General features: G+C 32.5%; 2 protein-coding genes across 4 annotated transcripts; both read right to left on the minus strand.

Annotated features, from left to right (window-relative positions):
* Nucleotides 1-1885: 1885 nt before the first annotated feature.
* Nucleotides 1886-6326, minus strand: LOC7458856 (equilibrative nucleotide transporter 3). Of its 3 annotated transcripts, none has more exons than XM_006371583.3 (10): nucleotides 6138-6326; nucleotides 5488-5552; nucleotides 5279-5383; nucleotides 4368-4523; nucleotides 4115-4258; nucleotides 3898-4003; nucleotides 2995-3170; nucleotides 2751-2911; nucleotides 2384-2642; nucleotides 1886-2282 (listed from the first exon to the last, which is right to left on the minus strand). In XM_006371583.3, exons 2-10 carry the CDS (start codon nucleotides 5527-5529, stop codon nucleotides 2175-2177), a joined length of 1257 nt encoding a protein of 418 aa, XP_006371645.2. In that variant the 5' UTR covers nucleotides 5530-5552; nucleotides 6138-6326; the 3' UTR covers nucleotides 1886-2174. The 3 variants fall into 3 exon arrangements, with proteins under 3 accessions (XP_006371645.2, XP_024446656.2, XP_024446655.2); XM_024590888.2 differs by lacking the exon at nucleotides 6138-6326 and adding an exon at nucleotides 6015-6036; XM_024590887.2 differs by lacking the exon at nucleotides 6138-6326 and adding an exon at nucleotides 5636-5805.
* A 6154-nt stretch (nucleotides 6327-12480) lies between these two features.
* On the minus strand, nucleotides 12481-14826 carry LOC7498162 (cytochrome b6-f complex iron-sulfur subunit, chloroplastic). Its single transcript, XM_002325648.4, has 5 exons — nucleotides 14658-14826; nucleotides 14306-14550; nucleotides 13801-13918; nucleotides 12963-13145; nucleotides 12481-12793 (listed from the first exon to the last, which is right to left on the minus strand). Exons 1-5 carry the CDS (start codon nucleotides 14694-14696, stop codon nucleotides 12692-12694), a joined length of 687 nt encoding a protein of 228 aa, XP_002325684.1. The 5' UTR covers nucleotides 14697-14826; the 3' UTR covers nucleotides 12481-12691.
* Nucleotides 14827-19693: the final 4867 nt, after the last annotated feature.

The following is a 19693-nucleotide window of genomic DNA, read 5'->3' on the forward strand; positions in this document are numbered from 1 at the left end:
AAACCTTGTAACCTTTTGGTGCAGGACACAAATACTGAGATAACCATTGGTTAACTCAGGAAAGATGCTATCATTATCATCCAGCCCTGTCTCCATACCTGGCTGTGAAATAGAATGCCGGGACGAATAAGAAGCTAGAGAGAATGAAAACGGTAAAGAAGCAAAAATATCCGCCTTCATTAGCCAAAATGGAACATTGAAAACCGCAGCATATGGAAATATTGCAGCGCTAACTGTACACATACTGATCTGGATAAATTCAGGTTCCATGAAGGAGAGGTCACCGGTCATTCCACCCTGCACATCAGCGTCTGCAACTCCAAATGCACCAGTAATAGCACAAATACCGATGAAAGTTCCAAGGCCTCTGATGTAGCTAAATCCAACTCTGGCAGCAGCAGCAACAAAAAAAAGGACCAAAAACAATTATTTGTGGACATAGAATTGAAGAAATATGTCAATGAGTTGCAAGGGAAATTCAACACCAGAAGACTCACAAGTCACAACTAAAAGTTAAAGAGTGCTAATGAAGAAAAGGATATATCAAAACACGTTCCGCATTCGAGTTTTGATCTTTGATTCAATGTGTGCAAGTACTGCAGGAGTTCCCCGTGCAAATGACTAATATACAAGAGTAAGGACCCTTGTGGTGTGGTATCGCTGCGTAAGGAAACAAAAATACTGTCAAGTAGCAGCAGCAGTGGCAGCAGCAACTAGAAGATGGATAGAGTAATTAAGATTCTCGTAGATTTGTAGGGGGAAAAATTACATCCATGGAGTAATTGCAGATTATTGAGCACAACCTAGGTTCATAGATCAGATTTTTCCTTATTAATGGAGAAATGACGTGCATTTTGCGTGCCTTCCATCAACTCTGGAGCATGCGTGGCGGTTGACAGAGGGTTGATATTGATAACGTGTGATAATGATTGTTTTTAAAAATATTTTTTAATTTACAAATATATTAAAATAATATTGTTTTGCAAAAATCTCTTCCAAAGCTTCCTATTTAACTCAATCAAAGGATAGAAATTACAAACCTCTAGCTTCGCTGTAACTACACTGTCATCAAAGTTGCATTTCGTTAAAATCCTAAGACAAAAGGATATATACATAAAGAACAAAAACATGTTTAGTTACATAGATGGAAAATGAGACATAAAAGTAAAAGCATGTCCTCTCTGTTAAAACCGTCATTGTCTCTTTTATTTCAAGACAGTAACTAAACGATATCCAAGTGCTGTAACATTTGCTTTCAAGTAGCTCCTGCAAGTATATACAGCTGCAACTGATGCAGATTGAATTTTATCCATCATTATCAAGTATATGACCCTTATCATTAAAACAAAAGCAAGAAACCACCAAATAGGTCAATTTCCATTGTCGGAGTGTAAAGATCCTCATAGAATAGCTAAAGTCAAATACCACATCAATTATAATGATGATCACAATAAAACTCCGACAAGATATCTGAATTGAATCTTCAAATTTATTATACAAACAAAATTGGAGGTTTATCATCCAAGGGAATCCAAATCCTAGAGGGAGTCACGAGAAAGAAGTTTCTTATGAACACGCCAATCCGGATATGAATCACCTTCTCAATATATGATAGAGAGAGGGACTTGGTCTCAATGTGTGAAAATTCTCGAGGAAACCTGACTATTGAGACCAAAAGATTGTATACAAATTGGAGCAATCAAACACTCTCTACCTTCTTATGAATATATTATACAGCAAAACAAGCGACTTCGTACAAACTTCAATCATCATTTATCTCTACTTGCAAGAAAAGGCAAACAGAAGCTTCCAAGAGCAGGAATAATAGCAGGAAATATTGTTCAAAAGAAGCATCAATCCTCATCCTTTTGAGGGACACAGAGAATTAAAAAAAGAACAAAATAAAAGACTAATTTGTATTTGATTAGCACTGATCATCAGCTAGTTTCCGGGGCATAAATGTTATAAGAGAAACAATCGATTCTTCTATTTGTCTAGGAGAACTGTACAAAAGAGAGTTGGAACTGTAATAAAGATTGGTTCAGTACATCCACCAAATTCAAACGGATGACTAACATTACACTTTGCAATCTCGTCATAAATCACCATGCCGTAAATCTGAAACTGGCTTAGTATAAAAAGACACTCCCTACTTCAACATCTAAGTTCCATGTTCACCATCCCTTGCCTATAAGCCACAACCAGTCAAGAGTAACCCCAGCAAAGATTCCACCAAGAAGAAACAATACAAGCAGATTTCCCAACGCATTTTGCTCCGGTCCCTAAGAATGAAAAAATGATATTTATTTTAGTAATTTTATTCAGCACTACACAAAATCATTACAGGAAACAGATGCTCATGAGAATCATGTTGCGAACAAACCTTGTAACCTTTCGGTGCAGAAGTAAGGACACACACAGTGAGGTAACCATTAGTCAACCCCAAGAAAGATGTTAGCATTATCATCCAGCCCTGGTCTCCATACTTCGCAGTGAAATAGAAAGCCGGGACGAGCAAGAAGCGAGAGAGAATGGCTATCATTAGACTTTTCCGGGACTCCAACTTCAAGAATTTCAGGAGTGGAATATATCTCCCAATTAAATCACACACATTATACATTGCTATCAATACAAGCGCATACCTGACATAGCACAAGATTCAGAGATTCTGAACATATAGAACACACTCATTTGGAAGAATGTTTGCTATTGAAATTACCTCCAAGATACCAAATTAAACTGAGACTTACCATCCGCCCAAACTGTGTGTTCCAGTGTCTTCAGATAAGAATCCAGGGAAAATAGACAGTGTCAGGACATATATCAGAAACATATCAATTGCATAATCAATATTCTGCAATAGCAACTCCTTGTTGCTCAGCCGCTCCAGTTGTTTTGGATCTTCTTGGGCCTGTTATAATTACAAGGTCTTCAGGATAAAGGAAATACCATAAACATATTGTTTCATATATACACCAAGGGAAGGAGGTATACTTCCGGTTTGAGCAATGTTTGGATGCCACCAGCAGCAAGATCAGCTGAAACAGTTTTTGATCCTTCTGAGGCTGCCTTGGAGCGGTAGTGCTTCACTATGTCCAGTTTGGGGAAAATGTAAGCATAGAGAAGAACACAGAGAAGCTCAAAAAAGGTACAGATGGCAAAAAATAGAACTGCAATAAATGGTGGAAAACTGTTAGCCATAGAAACGGAATCGGCAGAAATTGAAGAGTATAATATTTCTTAAAATCACGATTTGTCAAGAATTATTTTCCGTAAGTATACATATATGGCAGTACAATAGTTACTTGCTAGCACTATTTAAGAAAGTTCAAGAGAATGAATTTGTGTTCAACCCCAACCAATAATTTACAAAGGGCATAGATAATATACTATTCATGTCATCGAATCAAATTCTAAAAGCTGCTGCTCCATCTACTAAGCAAGAGAATTAATGTCATTGTCTCTCCATGTATATATGGTAACATTCCCCTGAATTCCAAAAGAACTGAAAATGGAAATTTGAGTGAAATGAGATGAAACTATATAGTCATAAATCACCCAGATTGTATCAGTGAGCATGCTTAAACATTTCCATGGTAACTTGGATCAGCCAGCAGTGACTTGAAATGAATTGGAGAACTCTCAAATACAACACAAGTACGAAACTCAATTGAGATAGAAACTTAAGCGCGAGAGAGGAGCATATACTTTTTTAGCCCACATGAAGGACAGACATATCAAACAAAAGACAGAGCATTAATACTGGTTTTTGGGGGTACAACTATTGAAATGTCATCAGAAAACAGTTTTCCAAGAAAAAAATGCAGTTTCATTTTTCATTACTACTTTTTGAAATGAAAATTACATGAAGCAAAATCAAAAGGGGATTGAACATACTGGCTCCCTTGCGAAGACCATCCTGAGAATTGTCAAATGCTGCTTTTGTAATTAGCCTCAATGCAGAGGTTAGAGCCCCGGATGCTGCTAAACCAGCAAGGAAAGACTGCAAAAATTTAAACAAGAAAAAAGATTAACTCAATCAAATCAGAATCAAACATTTGTGGAACCATCGATGCCCATGAAACATTTCACAAGGCTGACAGTACAAACTGACCTGAATAAATTCAGGCTGCATGAAAGACAGGTCGCCAACCATCCCACCCTGCACATGCGCATCTGCGACTCCAAAAGCACCACTAATTGCACAAACTCCAATGAAAGTTCCAATACCTCCTTTTCCCGATGTAGCTAAATCCAACTATGGCAGCAAAACAAAGAAAAAAAGGATTGAAACATAGTTTACGTGCATATAATTAATGAAGTAGACAATGAGATATGTGGAAATCTAAAGATGAAAGAATACTCACTACTAAAACCAAAAGAGTGCTGAGGAAGAAAAGAGCATATCCAAATAAGTTCCTCAATCTGGTATTGATCTTCGCCTCATTGTATGTCAGCACTGCAATTGTACCAAGGGCAAAGGGTTGATATACAAGAGTAAGGACCCTTGACGGGTGGTAGTGCTGCATAACGAAACAAAAACTACTGTCAAATCAACCATCTACACAATCCAATATGCAGCCATTATAAGATGCCCACAGCATTTAATATGCCATTAAACTTTAAAGGAAAGAAAACTTTAAGCGTGAAGAGTTGGGAAATAAAAACGAGTTGGCAGAGCAGTGCACACTTTCAAATAATACATCGACTTTCAGTTCAAATAAATGCTGAATAAATCAACAAATAATGAAGAAGGTATAGATGCTTGTACCAGACATCCATAATTTCTTAAACCATGCATCTAAAATTGGCATTGCATTGTGAAAAGGACCTTTCTCATTACTTATCATTATTAGAGCCCAATCAGCACCATTCCGAAAACAGGAGAATAGTTCACAAGAACTATATATGTTCTCTGCAGTGGAAAATAAATTCTGAAGAACACTGCAGGCAATCACCATTCACATAAAAACTTCACAAGTTTCAGTAGCTTCATCAGCGAAAAAGTCGAATTCATGGTCATATATAGGAATCAGTGTGGGTTTTATATATACATGTGTGTGTGTGTGTGGTGACAAAATTCTGTTTAAGGCAGCTCTATATTTGTTCTAACAAACATCCAACAGATTATTTAGGCACCAATAGTTCGTCATCTCCAGTTTTTTAAGAGCTGGCTTGTCAAACATCCAAATTAAAGCATCAACAAAACAGCGATATGGAAAGATCCAAAACAAGCTGAAACCAACAAAAAATCGCAGCAAATAGAGAAGGGAAATACCGGGAAAATGTAAACATAATAATCTTCAATTGTGAGCATACTATTCCATGAAAAGAGGCAACCAATTCCAAGCAGCCAACATACTATCATAGCAGCATACTTTCCCTGCATTGAAGGCGCAAGCATATCAGAAATTCCTTCAAGAAAATAGACTTTACCTTGTTGCCAAGTTTCCTACTTCAATCAAGCAAAGGATTGAAATAACAAACCTTAAGCTTAGCAGGAGCTTCACTGCCATCAAGTGCTGCCATAGTTGATTGCTTTCAAATATCTCCTGCAAATATACACTACAACTTAGCACTACAAGAGATTGAACAACAAGGTATATGCTAAATCTGTGAAAGTCAGAAACCTTGCCTAAATAAACCAGATGGAAATCAAACATCATCAAGAAGTTCTAGCTAAAAATAAATTTGAAAACCAATTGGGGATCACATAATATTTCCATGACCATGACCCCTATACTTTCTTCCTCTCTCATCTTTAAAAATATGCTATCTCCCTAATAAAGTAAACAAAAAGAAAGCAACACACAGGTCCTTTCAATTATTGGAGTGTGAAAAGCCCATTTGATAACCTTAGTCAAATACACCTTCAATTCTTATCATCATCACAACAAGAATTGGAAAAAGATATCTGAACTGTTCGGTCAAGAATTTATTATACAAAAAACTGAAGCTACCAAATTCCATCTACCATCATATCAATAAATCACACAACAAAAAGAAAACAAAACCTTCCAAGATCCAGTATTTCTTGAAGAAAATAATCAAGCATCAATTCCCTTCCTCTCAATATACATTCATAATAGACATACGTACATACATATATATATGTATGCATGAAAAATTAGACTTACCCTTTTAAAAGGGAGCACGTATCACATGAGAAGCTTTAACTTTTAATAGAATTTGGAATCTGTTGTTTAGTATAAAAAGAAGAGAATATATAAGAAACGTTTTCAAAGAGGGCTTTGAAGATTGAAGATTCCGATGTTAGATAGAAGATCTTTTAAACCCCAAAAGCCTGACCAAACTGGCAGTTCTCTTATGTTAAAAATAACGAAAAAAGACAGGTAAGATTACTTATCCACTCACTGACTCACAAGTCTACGTTCTCCTTTTCTCTTTTTTTTTTTCTCTGTTTTGCTTTTGACTTGTGCGGCAGCAACTTCATCTGTTTTTATACATGTGTGTTCTAACTTTTTTGGCGGCATGGATTGAGACTTGGACTCAGAACAAGTATAATAATCAGCTGAGTAACATGATCAAGGTCAAGGCCGGTTTTGTAAAAACGAACAAAAAATTATATTATGCCCATTTTTTTTACGACTCATTTTTTTAATGACCATTCTCCTTAGGTTGTGTTAGTATTTCAAAAGATAAGTGATAGGTAAAAAAAAATACAAAAATATATTTATTTGTGGAGATGAAAATATAGATATAAAATAAATTTATTTTTGAAATAATTATAAAGTAAATTTTTGTATTTTTAAAATAAAAAGAGCATGAGATATGTCTCTTTTATTTTAATTACTTTATTTTTTATTTATTTTGAGATAGTAATTAAACACTATCAAAATAACTATGAATAAATTTAGATGTACAATGTGTCTTTAATTTTTTTCCCCCCTAAACATTGAGTTTTATTTATGTCGAGATAGGAACTATATTTATATGCATCGCTTATAGAATCTAATCACGGTTTAGAATCGGTATTATTTTGCTGTTTCCCTATCAATCTCTCAATTAAGTTGCTTAGAAAAATTATTTTAAAAACAAAAGAAATTGTTTTGGAAAGGCAATATAAGACCAATATTTCTTCCCTTTTTTTTTCCTTCCAAAAGCATTGTAGAATGCCTCAAGATTATGTCATAGAGTAGCAAGTCTGAAGTGGGTTTTTTCGAGTGCTTTTTTTAAGCTTTTTCCAGGTTGAGGGTATTGAGCTACTTGGTCATAGAACAAAAAATCAATTTGGTCGGTGGATTGGATCCATTATATATATAATAGTCTATGCATGTAATTTTAATGTTTATTTGTTTGAGTTGGATCCATTATTTAATAGTCTATGCATAAGGTAGCTGTTTTCTAGGAGCTTTCATGGGAATAAGGCTATTCTTAAGGATGATAATTAATACCGTCTGAATCGAAAGAAAAATCCTTGTGGATCACGCAAGTGAAATTTTAAAATTAGGAAGCCTTGTCCTTGTATTGACATGATGATTAAAAAATATATTTATATATCCTTGTTTTGATTTCATGATCAAAAAAATATTTTATTTATTTATTAGATTTAAATTTAAGGATTATAGTATCTAAAAAGGATTATTAATTTTTTTAAATATACCATATCAATATAGAATCATTACCAGCGTGGATATGACTTGGAGTGCTACATAGAAAAGAAGAGAAAGTCTATGTGTTCACATTTTAGGAGCAGGTGGCGTTGCCGTCAAGGAACCAAATACTTCATTTTCTTGAGTGTCAAGATTTTGCACGTCAAATTAACCAGCAAAAGCAAAACTATTAATGTGATTTGATGTATGAAGAATATTATTATTTTTTATTAAAAAAATATAGATTATATTTCGATATTTTATTTAATAATTTAAATTTTTGAATTAAAATTATTTTTTAATATGATATTAAAATTTTATTAATTAAAAGGTCATGAATTCTAATTTTACAGTCTCAATATATTTAATAAAATTAAACAAAAAACACACTACCAGATTTAACAGTTTTGCTGATAGAAATTTATGTGGGTGTTTATACCAACATTTTGTCTGTGATTATTTTACCGATGAAATCACGGACGGAAAATGTTTGTAAAAAAAAACTCTTTGGTAATTTCAGGTATGTCGGTAAGTCTGTCATTAATAAATTTACCAATGTTTTTACAAACGGATCATGCATGCCAAAAAGCAATTACCCGCTTCAATCCGTCAGTAATTCCCTTGATGAGTTGCAGTGACATTTGCATTAATTCTTTTTCAACTCTCTAAAACATACCGATGAAATTATTTCGTTGGTCATTTAACAATTGCAGGGATGTTTTCTGTAATTTTTTTTTTCAACTCTCTTGAATATACCAACAGAATTATTCCGTCGGTGATTTAACAATTGCAGAGGTGTTCGTCGTAATTCCTTTTTAACTCTGTGGAATATACCGACAGAATTATTTCATCGGTAACCCCGGTAGTAATTATTTAAAAATATTTTTTTAAAAAATATTAAACATAAATAGAAAATAATTAAAAAAATAAATTTATATAAAATTCAAATATTTAAAAATTAATTATCTTAATATAAAAACCAAATATTTATTACAAATTTTCTTGTAGTAATAGTGGTACATCTGTATAAGTTTCAAGCCCAAAAAACTTTTATTTAACAGATTATATTGAAGACCAATATAAATTATATTTTTGAGTCTCATCTAATAACTATATTTTTTTAATTGAGATGATTATTTGACATTATAGTATCATTAAGAGTTTAATTATGATTTATATTTTTTTTTATTTATACTCTCTTATGTTTAATTATAAAGCATCTTCAAATTAGCTTGTTACGACATAACAAGACTAATGTTTTTGTTAGTGAAGTCGTAAGCAGGTCATTTATTTCTTATGATCCCACGTAAGACTCCAGCATTGAGTGATATATAAGAGATAAGTTTACTAACCACTGAAGTTAAGCCTCTAAAGACACGTGCAATTATATTAAAATCAGGAGATAGTTGAACTTTACTTTTAAAAGCATTTTTCTTTTACCCGCTATTAATTATACGTTCGGTTAGTGTTCCAGTACATATAACCAAAAAAAAAAAAAAAGCACAAATATATTAAGTTAAAAAGATAAAAATATAAATAAATCAAATCGGTATATCAATATCGATTTGATCTGAGATCTCTTATTAAATTGGAATAAGTTCGGCCGCAGATCACGAAATCTTGGTGATCTTCTCTATCTAATGAATAATGAATGGAGAGCCTGCTTTGAAATCGTCCGCCCTGGAACCACCCCTGAGTCTATGTCTTCAACAGGAATTACACAAGGGTAGACTGACACAATAGAAACCTCTAGAAAATACCCGCCTGTAACCCAACAAATAAAGTACAGTACATAGTTCGTTTTAGGAATTGGCGACTTACCCATTCAGTGACTTTGACACTTGATGTTATGTTCCCAAAATAAAATGGATACTATCGGGTCGAGTGAATTCAATAATAGACGTCTATTGGCATTCCAGCTTTCATTCTCTTTTTTCTTTCAGAGCCTATCCAAAAGAGAATCTAATACTTCTTGGTCGTGAATATCTGAATCAATTTTAAAATTAATTACTTTTAGGAAGATAAAGAAAGTGTTTTTTTTATTTCAACTATCTTCGTTTTTTTTTCCTTCTTGGATTTAAAGAACTTTCATTTGCATTTTCAGTAGAAAATGTAAGGTGAACACTTTTGGTTTTCACATGTGAAAATTTTAATTCATTCATCCAAAAGGAGAAAGAAAAAAAGGATTTTATCACAAGTGGGATAAGTTTTCCGGCCTGCAAACTCATTAAGAAGTGTGAACACCGTTATTGGATAATCCGGGAGTCAAGCTGACATTTCTTAAGGTTGACTATTTTTCGTCGGATTTGGGCCAATAAAAAAAAATCTAATTCATTTTCTCTTTGTCTTTCAATCGTTATTTTAAATATGATACAAAATATTACAAAAATAGCTTAATATTATTATTTTGTTTCTGGTTGAGCAAAAATATCTTTTTTTTAATCAGTATGGGTGTTTAAGCTAATTTGTATATATTTTGATTAAATTTATAGACTCTAAAATTAATAACCATATAAACCTTCCATGATTTTAAGATTTATAAAACTCAAACTGATAATCTTTAAAAAAATAAATTTAAAATCTAATTAATTAAACTATCCCTTAAAAAAATTAAAATTATCCTTAATTTACATGCAAGAGGAAATCTCTTGTTAAAACTTGAAGAATACAAAAAAAAAATATATATATATTAGCTCATTCTTAAGTAAGGATGACATGCGATGGCATGAGTACAAGTTTCTTTTTCATATTCACAAATATTGGGCAATAGTGGATCCCTTCAATACACCACAATGGTAAAAATTAAAGATTAGCTTCTAGGTGGTGGTTCAGTGGTAAGAGCTTGTGATCAAGAAGTTTGCTTCTTCTGTGATCTCAGGTTCGAACCCTGTGGTTGCTCATATGATGGCCACTGGAAGCTTACATGGTCGTTAACTTCAGGGCCTGTGGGATTAGTCGAGGTGCGCGCAAACTGACCCGGACACCCATGTTAAACTAAAAAAAAAAAATTAGGTTTGGCTTCATTTAGCGTCATAGCGGTATGTGTTTTGCCCAACTATATATTATAAAGTATTTAGTTAATTAATATATGTTATAATTTTAGGAGTCTTACTAAGAATTTTTTCTTGAAATCTTGGTGGAAAACAAAAGCTATGATTTATTGGTTTTTTAAAACCTTCTTTTTCAAATATCAATAACAAGTTATTATAATATTAAATATACATTCAAAACCGGTTTAAGATGAATGAAAATTTCGAGCATAACTATAAATGAGATTTCAAGACCGGTTTAAAAAATATTAATTTTTTTTATGTATGTATAACAAGTGGAGCCTGAACAATTTTCATTTCATATTTAGAACTTTTTATTAAATGAATATAATTTTTATTCATAAATTATAATTAATAAATATATTTTACTTATTCTTCAAAAAAAATTGTTAAGTAGAGGTATTGGACTCTTCTTCAAGTAGAATTTAACTTAAACAGGCTTTCCACACACTCGTTACTATTTGAGAATGGGTCAGGTTACTCTATTCTTTGATCAACTTCCAAGTCAATTTAGCCCCTAGATCTTGAAGAACTAGATGAGAAATATTTGATAAATCTCTAAGAGTAGCAGAGCACGATGCAGAATTTGGATACATCCTGTGCCCTCACGTACTATGTGCCAAACAGAACCTTATGCAATCCCATCAACAAATAGGAGGTTCCCCTTTTCTTTATTATAGTATTGGGCCCTAATTAATAAAAATATTTAATAACAGGATAGCATGGATTTCTTAATAGTTGAAGCCTGGAAGTCTGGAACATAAAATTTGATTGGTCTGAATAAAGACATTATGTTAATCTTGTTTAGCTATCTAATATACATATGGCCCATAGAACCCATCATTAAACTAATCTAGAAATTACCTAGGGGGCTTAATCCGAATAATATCACCTACCGCTGAAAAACAAAGGTTGGGATTATTATTCTTGGCCTAATTATTTTTAATATATTACTCTTTTAATAGTTATAATTTTCTAGGTTTTGAGAAATTTTGAACAATTCAACACAAAATATAGTTCTACCTGAAATTTTATCATATCTTTTTAAAGTTCTAATTATATTAGGAGCATGTAGTTTGCTAGATTTTTTAGACCCAAATCGAGCCCCGAAAGATACTGTATTAGAATTTTCTTTACTTTCTTGTTATTTTTCCTATTTAGATAGAACTTTCAATTCAATTAAAATTCTACTGTTTAGGATGTTTTTCTTGTATTTTAACATCCTTTTAGGCTATTTTTTCAAAGAGAATTTATGAAATAAATCTTTTAGAATATATTAGAGTAATTTTCTTTATAATGAAGGGTTATAACCTTAAGTTTGAGAACCCAAGTATTTAGAAGCAGAAGATTTTGTTTTAATTTTTTTTATTTAGATTTAGATTTTATTTTGAAGAACTCTGTCAACCCTATACGCTGTGTCAAATAACCCCTTTCTCATAGACAGTCATTAGAGGAAGAGAGCTCGGGTCGCTCAACATATCATTTGTGCAACCACCATGGCTCATTCTTCATGAGTCACATCCTGTTTTTTATTATTATTATTAATTTTGATAAGGGATTTGTTTTGAGATATTGCAGAATGGCATGAGAGAGGTGGTAAATGTATCGTGCAACTGATGAGAACCAAGCTTTCAAAGTTACAGTAGAAGTTCTAAACAAGAGCTAACAGGATTAGAATTCCTGACTTAAGAATGTTATTGCGGGATAGATTTGATCTCCTAGATTTGAAAATAGTCAGGATACTATTGATCATTTGGCATGTATGGCAGCTACAAATAACATGTATGGTTGCCATTGCTCTATTGGCTACGGACATATATGATAATGCAATAGAATTTAGGTATAAAGAATATATTGTCAAGCATCACAAGATTAGCCATGCTTAAATCATATGGTTATCCTTACATCTTATGAGCTCCAATTCACATAGCATGCCTCTATGACAAAGGATGTTTTGGCATTGTTGCAAAACAAACCGATTCACGTCTTGAATATATGAAACATTTGATGATTGCTTGAACAAGAGGCTTAAGACCACCATGGAGCATCTCCGGTTCTGAAATCTGTTTCAACCCATGGAACAAAGACCACCTTGCCGTCGTCTACGTCGCAGTGAGCCAGTGCCAATGACTGCACAGAGAAGTGATATTGAAGGCGGTTATTGCCAGGGTGAACTCAAAAATCGTTATAGCAAGCAAACTGTTGCTGGTTGTTGATTTTAATTAAGTGCTGTTGTTCTTTTATCATCTAAAATAGAGTAATCCACCAATAAATAAAAGGGAAATTGTGTTTGACTTACCAGAGGAGCAGGTCCTCGGACAACTCTTCCTTGGTCATTGTACTGTGATCCATGGCAGGGGCAGATGAACTTCTTCTCAGCTTGATTCCAGGGCACGACACACCCAAGGTGTGTGCAGACTGCATTAATTCCATAAGTTGCAAGAACTCTATCTTTCTCCACAACAAGGTAGGTTGGATCTCCCTGAAATCCATAAAAAACAATCCAAATGATTTTCACTTTTCAGTATTACAAATTATTTCAGAGTATCCGAAGTTGATAGAAATCAATGTTTGAGCGCCGCATGATTGTGTTTTTGCAAGTAACATCAGTTTTGTTAAAATAGATCCTCAAAAAACATTTGAAGATATGTTATTGAAAATCCTGAATATGAAACAACACTAATTTTCTCATCATTTTAGACAATCTCCACAGATTCTTTTCACAAGGAACAAAAATTGATTTAGTTTGCAACATTTTATAAGTCTGCTTACAACGATACTACCCCGTGTAGAAGTGTGACAGCAATTTCACAAATATCTCACTGGCTCAAGTGCAAACATATAACGAGCTCTGTTTTACGCTAGAGCAAGACAGCATCACAGCAATGATTGGATCCATGCCAACATCTCTTACAATGCATGACCAACTTCTAATAAGAACTTGAAAGAAAATTAGAACCAAAGGTGTAATATTTTCTGACAAGTCAATAAACAGAAAATATGATTATCTTGCATCAAAACAGCGATAAATGTACTCCTTCTAATGACCAATCAGTGTACAACGAATTTATACAATAAGAAAGGGAAATGCAATGAAAAACATGTGCTTTAAGAAAGGAAAGGAAAGCTGCCAGTACCTTCAATCCTTGAGAAAGGGTTCGGTCACCAGGGCCATGAGTGTTAAGCCATTGCTCTGCAACGATATCATTTCCAAGGGCATCCTTGGCAACGGTACCACCACCACCTCCTCCGAGCCTGATAAATTTTTCCAATTACAGCAAGGAAAAGGAACAACGAAATGCAGGCATGTTATGGTTGCTAATGGCCAGAAATTTAATCCCTAAACAAATAAACTATAGCAATTGTATATATGAGGCAATTTAGAACTTAGCAAGCAAGGTTAATCTCAAAGAAATAATTTATAAACTTAAACACAGCATCGGAATTTTTGTATTCTTTACTTCTCAAGTTGATTTTAGCTATGACATATCATTAGTGGAATTTTAGAAAGAATGCCCTTTAGAGAATCAAAATTTCCATTGAAGAACCTATTAACTAAGCAAGGGGAAATTAACAAAAAAAAAATCTAAAATAAAGGAAAAAACCAAACTAAATTTGAAGAAGAAGAAGAAGATTTCTTACCCAGTAGGGACAAAGAAATAGGTGTAAGGAACCAACATGCCAGCAGTGGGGAGTGAAAGAGCACCCAAAAGAAGCAGATTCATAAGCTCCCTCTTACCCATGTCAGGCACTCTATCATCAGCAGGAACACTTGTAGCCTGGCATGAAATTCTCATTCCTCTCTCCTTTAACACCATATTTGTCCTTGTTGGTTTCACAAACACCGCATGTGTAGGAGAGAACATGCCACTCTTGCTAGAGCATAGCTAATACACAAAACAAAAAAAACACATAATTCAATCCAAAACATCAAAGAGAAAGAAATTAAGTTCAAGAATAATCAATGTTTGATGGGATTTTTTCTTTTCTTTACCTGTGAGGGAGTGGCAGGGGAGAGCGTAGAGGAAGCCATGGATTGATGATTCTTGGACAGGAAACTGAGTATACTTTGATGGTATTATGAATGGTATGGTAATGCGAGGGAACTGTTAAAACTATAACGACCACAACTGTTCTAGATAAGGCACATTAGCTACTTTGGTGCCACACGACCACATGTTTAGAGATTTCGCTTCTCTTTCTGACACAAGTTGCTGGCTTCCCCAAATTTGGGCTTTCTTCTAAGAGCTTATGTTCTTAGGCTAATTCGTGGCCCAAAGGGCCTTAGAAAGTGCTTTAGAGTTCTGTCTAATGCAGGGGGGAATTACCCTCCTCTACTAATTGAAAAACTTGAAAAACTTGGGAAACTTGACCCTCTCTACTTTTCAACTCATCCCCTTTTCTTTCTTTTTTTCAATTCCCCTTTTTTTTAATTCCATCCTTTTTTTCTTGATTTCATCTTCATAATTTTTTTTAATAATCATTCGATTTGTCTTTAAAACAACCAAGTTGATTGGATTATGTTCAAATAATTTTTACATAATTTAATTTTAAATTTGAGCTAGGCAAAGAGATAGATCAAGAGATTTTTTCTGTCAATTTCATTCTCATATTGTTTTTACCAGTTGACCGAGTTGCATTTAGATTAACCAAGTCAGTTGGGTCATGACGGAGAAACTCTCACACGATATAATTTTAAATTTAGGCTAGGTAAGAAGTTGGGTAGAGAATATTTTTTATGTCATTAAACCGGAAGCATCCTATCTAAAAAAAACCTTGAAACTCAATCCTCAATCAATCAAATATTGAAGGATGAAATTGAAAAAAAAAATCAATTAGGCAAAAGGATTCAAAATAAAAAATAGCATTTAAAAGAATAAGGATCAAAATTGAAATATAAGATAAATTTTATGTTTAATTAAAGGGTGAAAATGAAAAGAAAAATCAATTTAATAAAATGATCCAAAAAAAATCTAAAACAATCAACAAAGATTGAAAATCAAAATTGAAATAAAAAATAAAAAATAAAATTGATTAAAGAGTGTGATTGAAAAGAAAAATCAATTCAATAAAAGGAACAAAAATAATAATCAAAAGAATGAAAACCAAATTGGAAAAACTAACATATCCCAAATTGGAATTGAATGAAGAAATTAAAAATAAATCAAAATTTTATAAAAAAATCAAGAATATAAATTAAAAATTAAAAGAATAAGAATCTAAATAGCAATATCTATAAATCAGAGAACAACTATGAAATCTTGCATGGATAACACGAATTTTAAAAAGATAAAAGAAAAAGAAAAGGGAAAGAAAAGAAAGTGTTGTCGACAATAAATTAAGCCATCAATAATCACATGCGTCGCTCTAAAATAAAAAGGACACTATAGTGCTTCTAACTACACAACAAAAGAAAGATTTTGATCATAGAAAGTCTTTGAAAGTGCTGCATGACGAGCACGGACACCTCTCACACGAACGCACATGCAAGTGCTAACCAATGCATGCTCAGGAGGAGACTTACTAGAGTTTATATATTTACTGCCATTGACACTTCCATGAATGCTTGCTCCACAACCGATTTTTGATTTGAGGCCAATACATACATGTAGTATAAGCTTTAATTAACTGGGTTGCTTACCTCACGTATAGCAACCACATTATTCCTGTTAGAGGAAATTATAACCCAATCCCTGTATTTCAAAGAAATAAATAATTTACTCCCTCTGGTTTATCAAATCCTACATTTAATACGCGCAATTTTATCCATTTAGAGCTTAAAGTTTAGAATCTTGATTTAGAGTCTCCGTTGATTTGCAGCTAGTTCATTGCTGGGTTGTCACCAATTTCCTGTAATCTTCAACTTTTTTTTGTTGCTGACTTGACGGTCAAAGATGATCTAACGATTAATTAATTATTTTTGAAATTAGAGGTATTAAGTTATTTAGTATTTAAAAATATTTCGGGGACTGAAATTATATTTTGTATACTCTTTCTAGTTGGTATATACGAGAATTGGGAGAACAAACAGAAGCCATGAGATGGCAACCCAAGCCGAGAGCCTCAAATCCAACCCATACCATACCATAGCTAAGACCAAACCACCCTGAGCCTCCGGGATGAATAACCCCAAAGTCAAATTAGGCATGGCTTGTTTATTTGTATTTTTTGAAAGTGTTTTTTAAAAATTTAAATTTTTTTATTTTAAATTAATATATTTTGATATTTTTCGATTATTTTGATGCGCTAATATTTAAAAAATAATTTTTTAAAAATAAAAAATATATTATTTTGATATATTTTCGAGTAAAAAATACTTTAAAATACAATTATAACACACTCTCAAGCACGCTAGGAAATAATGTTGACTACTTGACATTTTTTTTTTCCTCCCATTTTTTTATGCCACCTTGATTATAACCTACAGGCTGCAATCATTGACCTTCAAAATACAACCATCAATTATGGACAATTATTTTCGAAATTATTATATATTGTATCCATAATTTTTTTCCCCAAGGGTATTGCAATGGAAACTAAATTTCTTCGACTGAATTTGTACGTAGTGGTAAGCAAAGAAACTAAATTCTCGTAGATGAAGTGAAGAATTTGAGCTGAAATTAATTTCTTCGACTTGAACACTAAAAACATTCCTTCAATTTCTCCATGTTAATGAGAGCCTTCTGGGAGCTATTTGATTGGACATAGCAACTTAAGAATACAAATTGTTGTGTACAAATATAAATCTAAGAAATTAATAGGTCAAGGATGACATTATTTATTTCAAAGCTTGCTGTTTAATTAGTTGAATTCCAATTTTAATGAAACTAAAACTTTTGGTATCATAAAATTCCATCCCAACCTAATTTATCAATTAATGTTTATTAGTTTTTGTGTTTGTTTCTTGAACTTATGTAATAAGGTAGCTTTTGACATGGCTTGGGATTCTGGACTTCTCTATACATGTCTGGACTCAAAACTTGTGTCCTTTTTATGTAAAAATCTTTAAACAGTACGGCCCCCAAAGCCCTCTGCTGGACGGGCTTGAAATTCAGAAAGAGTCGCAACATACCATGAATATATGAGCCCGTCATTTGATTTTAGTCTAATGTGTAATTTTTTTGTTTTATTATAATGGTAATTTGGGTTAGTTTTATACATTGAAGTTAAATATTTCTCAATTAGATTTTAAGCATAATCTCTATACATTAAATTGATATAATTTAGTATGGAATCCTTAATGTTTGAACTTTGAATAATAATAAATTGAAATTAAACATGGCTGGACCAGCTATTTTGGGCATTTAGCATAGAAAACTATTTTTTTTTGTGAAATAATATAACTGTAAAATATATTATTAAAATAGCATAGTTTGAGTTTGTTACAGTTTTGAAAGGTGATATTTAATTGATATTATATTTCTCAAACGCGACTTCTTTATATGTTTTTTTAACTGTGAGATTAATTAAATATCGTATTTAAAAACTGTGATTTTTTGATATATCATGTTTTGAAATCATGATAGCCAACAAAATAACTAAAAGTTCTAATAGCCAAATCTCATTTCATCCTACATCCTACATATTGAAGGGTTCTTATAAAATTTATGGTGAATTATTTCACATCGTATGAATTTAGATTAAATTGCATAACAACTCCAATTCCAACTAGGGTGGGGTTATGTGCTTGTGTTTTGTGATACTAGGAAGAATATAAATTTTATGACATGTCATGATTCAGAATTATGATATGTAAAGTTATTATTATTCTAAAGTGCAATATGAAAATTGTTACGCTAGATAAAAGCAAGCAATGTTTAATAAATATGGCAATCCTAAATCGCAACAATTTTAAATTGTGTTATTTCTACAAAAGTTTTTTAAACTGTATTGGTTTAAATTTTTCTCACTGTACTAATTTTTTTATTATAAAAAAGTCTTTATGATTTTATTATTTATTAGTAGAAAGAATATGATTGAATTTTTTTGCAACCATCTTAACTCATCAACACAGGACTAGTGTGGAGTTTTGCCCATCCATAACAAAGCCTTGTTCAGCACTTGTTAGTTGACTTGGCTCTCTACTCTACACTTTTTAAATGCAAAATGCAATGATTGTGCTTATCTGCATGGGGGCATGGCGTGGAACACGCACTCATCAAGCAATTGCATGTGTGTCCTTCACTCTCTCCCTCGAAAAACCTCTCTATCTCTCTCTCTCACACCTCGCCCTGCCTCTCAAGTTGTAATACTATAACAATGTTTGTGTGCATATTCAACATATATCAACAATTTGATATGTAAAGAGAGTGAAGAAAAAGCAAAAACGTGTGGGAGCTAATGAGTCTATGTTTTGAGTTTCTCAGACTTTCTCTTGCATCAATACAGAGAAAAAACAAGAAAGAACCCATTGTTTTCGTCAAAGAAGAAGAATCCCAACAAGTAAAAGTAAAGAAAAAGGAAAAGGAAAAAGATGGTGTAAATAAATAAACAAATGGAAAGGAGAGGTGTACGAGATAGAGCAACCTTGAAGCACCCAGAAAAAATAATAATGGAACGTTCTTCAAAGACATTTCGAAAGTTATGAAACGCTCAAAGCTATTTGTCTTCTTCTGATATCACGAGCCTTTTGTCTCCAGCTTCGGTCTAATACCTACATAATTAATTAATTAATTAATCAACATAAGTTTTTTTTCCAGCAGAAAGTCATGCACACTTAATTAGAGAATATAATTAATTAATTTATTCCATGCGAAATGAGATTGATACATTTTGAAGATGCATGGTATCCTAAGTAGAATCCAATTGGGCAATTAATTAATAGCCAGATTTCAAAATATGAATCGATTAATTTTCATGTACATAGATTAATTAATCTCTTGAACATAAAATCCTTAATCCACTAATTCTATGACTATTTATTACCAAACTACATCGTTATCATTATTTTTATGTAGTATGAGTTAATTAAAATTATTAAAAAACAAAATAAATCTTATCAAACAATTTAAGTTTTTATATTGAAATGTT

Source organism: Populus trichocarpa, chromosome 19 (assembly GCF_000002775.5).
Source record: "Populus trichocarpa isolate Nisqually-1 chromosome 19, P.trichocarpa_v4.1, whole genome shotgun sequence".
Lineage (NCBI taxonomy): Eukaryota > Viridiplantae > Streptophyta > Magnoliopsida > Malpighiales > Salicaceae > Populus > Populus trichocarpa.